At 31.7% G+C, this 4,807-nt stretch overlaps 1 protein-coding gene across 1 annotated transcript in view; it reads left to right on the top strand.

The window, feature by feature from the left end:
• The first annotated feature begins 910 nt into the window (after positions 1 to 910).
• Positions 911 to 4,807, top strand: part of LOC105114859 (uncharacterized) — a 23,842-nt gene continuing 19,945 nt past the window's right edge. The window contains exons 1-6 of the mRNA XM_011011557.1: positions 911 to 1,470; positions 1,945 to 2,039; positions 2,382 to 2,449; positions 2,541 to 2,584; positions 2,855 to 2,932; positions 3,014 to 3,167. Of these exons, the coding sequence (XP_011009859.1) occupies positions 1,160 to 1,470; positions 1,945 to 2,039; positions 2,382 to 2,449; positions 2,541 to 2,584; positions 2,855 to 2,932; positions 3,014 to 3,167 (750 nt within the window). The 5' untranslated portion in view covers positions 911 to 1,159. The remainder of the gene's footprint in view (positions 1,471 to 1,944; positions 2,040 to 2,381; positions 2,450 to 2,540; positions 2,585 to 2,854; positions 2,933 to 3,013; positions 3,168 to 4,807) is intronic.

The following is a 4,807-nucleotide window of genomic DNA, read 5'->3' as shown; positions in this document are numbered from 1 at the left end:
GGCACGGAAGGCCATCATTAAAACGGTGCGTTGTACAGTTCCATGACATGAAATCAGATCTCATCCCCTTTTTCTGATTGTAATTATGACAACAACGCTTGTATTAATTTTAATTAACCAAAAAAATAATAATTAAGCAAGTATCGGACAAGCACGTAACATGACCCTCTTTCCTTCTCTCTCACCCTTTAATCATGCCATTGCCAGTTTCCATTATCGTAACAACTAATTATTAGACTCGAGATTCGCCGCAAGTCATTTTTTTTTCCCCAATAAAAACAGTTATATATACAATTGTTTTAATATGTTTTTATAGTTATTTTTTAGTGAAAATAAAAATATATATATATATAATTAAATAAATTAAGAATTATGTTAGCTAATAAATAAATAAAATTTATAAACAATAACTAAAACTAAAAAAATTAAAAGAATGTGTAAATCAAAATATTTTATTTTACAATAAATTTCTTTTATCTAGTTTGTTTGATAAATTTATTTATTAAAAAAACTGTTTTATTCAATTAAATAATTATAAAATAAATATGTATTAAATTAATTAAATAAAATAAAAGAATTTGTTCTATATGAAAATAAATAAAAATATTGTAAAAAATAAATTTTATCAAAAAAAATTATAAATCAATCCAAAAAATATCTTTAAAAACTAAATATATTTAAAATAATTAAAAAGTATATGAAAATAAATTTATTTTTTATATTAATGATATAAGAATATAAAAGAAATTTAATTAAAAATAAGAATTTGAAGATTTAATAAAAAACCTATTCAATTGCATCCAAATTGGTCTCAATTATAGATTTAGATGCACATCAATTTGAAGTTATAATTACCTTCAAAAGCTAGGAACCGAAGAACATTTTAGTCATGTAATAACAACTAATTAACTTTTTTTTTTCCTTTAAAGAAAGTAATTTGTCTCCCCCACAAGGACTGACGACAGTCTCTTTCTCTCCGTCGGACCCGGTCTATCCATAAATTACCCTCCTTTTTTTTCATTCTCAGCTCTTCCTTCTTCTTTATTTTTTTTCCTCACCCTCCTTTCCCATCTCTCACAATCTCCCTGTGTCTTTAGGGTTTTAATTCCCGACCAATATCTTAAAAGAAAGTGTCTGTCTTGTGTTTTGTTGCTAACAAATGACATCTGTCAAGAACAACATGTTACCTCCTGGCCTGGTTTCCAATCTGCAACAAGTACTGTTGAGCAGAAAAGGTGGAGGAGGAGGAGAAGAAAAAGGAAGTGACCTATCAAATAATGATAATGATCAATCAACAGAGCCATCTACTTCTGCTTGTGTGGAAAACACTGAAGAGGAAGACAACAATAATTCAAAGCCTGTTGTTTTGGTAACTAATGGAGATGGGATTGACTCTCCTGGTCTTCTTTTTCTTGTTGAAGCTCTGGTTCGTGAAGGCCTCTGTAATGTCCATGTTTGCGCTCCTCAATCGTGGGTTTTTCTCATTGACTTCCTCAATTTTGATGGTTTGCTTTTTTTTATTTATTTATTTACTTTTGTTATTGATATGCTTACATTTTTTTATTTTTTTATTTACTTTTGTTATTGATATGCTTATAAAAGGCTGTCTTCAGTTTTTAAGCTTGGAGGATGTGATGATGGGATTTGAATTCGTTTTGGGTATGTGGAATGATGGGATTTTTTTAGCATGGTTGTTCACACATGGGGATGTGGGTTCTGTTTTTTATGCTTTTTTTTCATTTAGTTTTTCTAAATATTTATATGCCATTTGGTTTAGTTTGCTTAACTGGGTATGTTGGTTTTTTAGTTACTGCCTGAATTTGTCTTCGGTTTTTTGAATTTTGTTTTGTATGTGCTAATTGGTTGTTCTTACTATATTTTTTGTTGGTATTTAACCTGGGGTTATGTCTTTTGATTTCTTTAGTTTGTGAATTGGTTGGTCAGGGACAAATCGGTGTCCAGTCATTCTGTGACTTTACAAGAAACAATTGCTGCAACTTCTGCTGAAATTAATGGTGCCGTAGCTTATGAAATTTCAGGTAGAACGATCTTATTTTTCCTCAGTTTCTGGCCTCTAAATTTGAAAATATTAATTGTTAAGAGCATCGTATATTTGTAGTAACCGAGCCACCTCCAGTTTAAGAATTCAAGGTTTACTAACATGTAGGAGTGTTGGTTTTGCATTTTTTTGTATGATTTTCTAGGAATGACTGGGCTTTTGCTTTTTCTATTTTCATTTCTAGGGCTGTAGTCGTGACTGTATTATGGAACTGATTGGTTTTTTTTCCACTAACTGGATTCACAGTGAAGTGATGTGTGTTTTGCACTCTTAGTAGTATTTGTTTTAGTAATAGGCTTTGTTTATGGGATTTGTTACTCAGGGACTCCAGTGGATTGTGTCTCATTGGCATTGTCTGGCGCACTGTTTTCATGGTCAAAACCTTTGCTGGTTAGCATTCACTTATTGTTCACCTTGCAATAACATAATACCTGTATCTGTGATGAATTTCTTGAGAATTTATACTTCATTTTATTTTCAGGTAATTAGTGGAATTAATCGGGGATCAAACTGTGGCTATCATATGTAAGTCTCTTCCTGTGCTTCGGAATATTTCTATATTATCCTGCTGAAATTCCAATAGCATGTTCATGTAGGAAAAACTTCTCAAACAACATGTCAATGATGTCGATGATTAAATTTTCTCAAGGAATCTTTGTAGTTAGTGGCAACTAGTGAATGTGTACTGGCAGCCTTTTATTTTTATTTTTTGTTTCTTGTTGGATTTGTTTTAAGCAAATTCATATAATCTTGCCTGTGGGATAAAATACTTCAATTACTTGCAAAACTCATCAGGTTTTATTCGGGTGTTGTTGCTGGAGCTAGAGAAGCATTAATTTGTGGTGTCCCATCCCTATCAATATCACTGAATTGGTTAGTAGATGCTTTTCTTTTCTTTCTGTTTGCTCTTCTTCTAGTTTTCAAATAACTTTTTAGAGTTGTAATCTTTAATAGGAAGAAGGATGAAAGCCAAGATAGTGATTTTAAGGATGCAGTTGCTGTCTGTTTGCCAGTAATAAATGCTGCCATCAGAGATATTGAAAAGGGGTTTTTTCCACAGAGTTGCTCTCTGAATATTGAAATCCCCACATCTCCATCTACAAACAAGGTAAGCACTCTTATGTATTTTGCTGACATTGCTGAACAGATGTTGCCTGTTATTTATTGACGATATGCACATAAATGTAGATCATTGTCAAATTAATTGGCCATAGGTGGTATATTTCCTCTGTGAATGGATGGTATTTGATTGTATTTACATGAATTTTTTTTTGGGGGGGTGGGGAGGCAGTTTTAACATCATTGTATGACATTGCCTTAACAAAATTTCATTGGCTTTTAACAAGAGATAGGCTTGGGTAGATGCAGAATTTTCCCACAGTAGATACTATCTAAGTTACTTAGAAGCTAACACGGTTTTCAATGACCACAAAAAATGATAGCATGCATTTGCATATAATAATGCGTTTTGAATATCAATGGGAGACATGCTTTCACCAGTGAGTTATAAATAGTGATAGATTTAGAAACTCACCATCATAGTGTCCTAGCTTGGCCACTTCTTCAAAGTTGCATAAATGGGTTTACTTTATCAACATGCTGATCTTCCTAGATTATCACATAAACTCCATTTTTTATATCTAAGCTGTTTTTATTTCATTTGTTGAGTTGCTATTATTTAGAACTTGGTAATGACTGCAAAATTTCTACTTCTTATAAATGTTCTTGGAGAGTATGTAGGATGGTTTTAAGATCTTTTTTTTTTCCTGCTGTCAATTTGTGGTTGATTCTGGAGGAATTATCTTTCATCCAAGCAGTATGGCCAAGGGCACAAAATATTCCTTTAATTATGATCAGGATCTGAGAGTTTTAATAGTGTTTGTTGGAAAATTAATCATGGTTTTCTGGTGAGCCATTTAATAGTGTCCTGAAAAAGAAAAAAAATATCAAAGATTCTCCCATCAGTGGGGTGGTGTTTTATGATGTATAGCTTCTACAGCTTCTACCCTTAGTTGAATACATGGTAGAAGTTTCATCCTGCTATGTCAGATGCCATACCCTTGAAATGCATGAATAACTTTTCACTGAATACAAGCATGTTGACAGTACCCATACAGGAACTTTGGAACATGGAGGGTATGTTTATCTAATAACTTTGTTGAGCAGTGAAGAAAATTAGTTCATGTTGGAATGTAGAACTTTGTAGGAAAAGGTTCGTATTTGGCAAGGGCAGCATCGAGTATTCGTAACATTCATTCAAAACGTTGTACTAAATAAGAGGCTGTTCAATTTTGGCCTATAAAAGGAGGCATTTGCCATGCATTTAGGCATCTTGGTTTCCAGATCGAGATCATGCTCTTGCTTTCTCTCTTTGTATTTTTTGTAATGTTTATGCTTTCCTTTCATTAATATCAAGTTTATGCATTTCATTTCCTTTCATTTACTTAGTTAACTTTTATCTTATTTATGTTTTTATTTTATTTATTTATTTTTCTTTCTTTCATAATGTTTAGTTAAGTTTATTATGTCAAGGTGAAAAGGTTACACTAATGGTGTAAGAATAAGTATAATGTAAACTTAATATGGACTTTAATGTTTGATACTAACATGTTTTATAATTGTTATCTTATTCACTCTTTAATACTTTGCTTGTTAAATGACTAATCTTGATTTATGTTGTATAAAACTTGGTACAACAAATGCTTAGCACTTTCATAGCCCATACTGTATGGTATAACCGATACCTGA

Source organism: Populus euphratica, unplaced genomic scaffold, assembly GCF_000495115.2.
Source record: "Populus euphratica unplaced genomic scaffold, PopEup_1.0 scaffold777.1, whole genome shotgun sequence".
In the NCBI taxonomy this organism is placed as follows: Eukaryota; Viridiplantae; Streptophyta; class Magnoliopsida; order Malpighiales; family Salicaceae; genus Populus; species Populus euphratica.
This window is presented reverse-complemented; position numbering and strand designations above follow the sequence as displayed.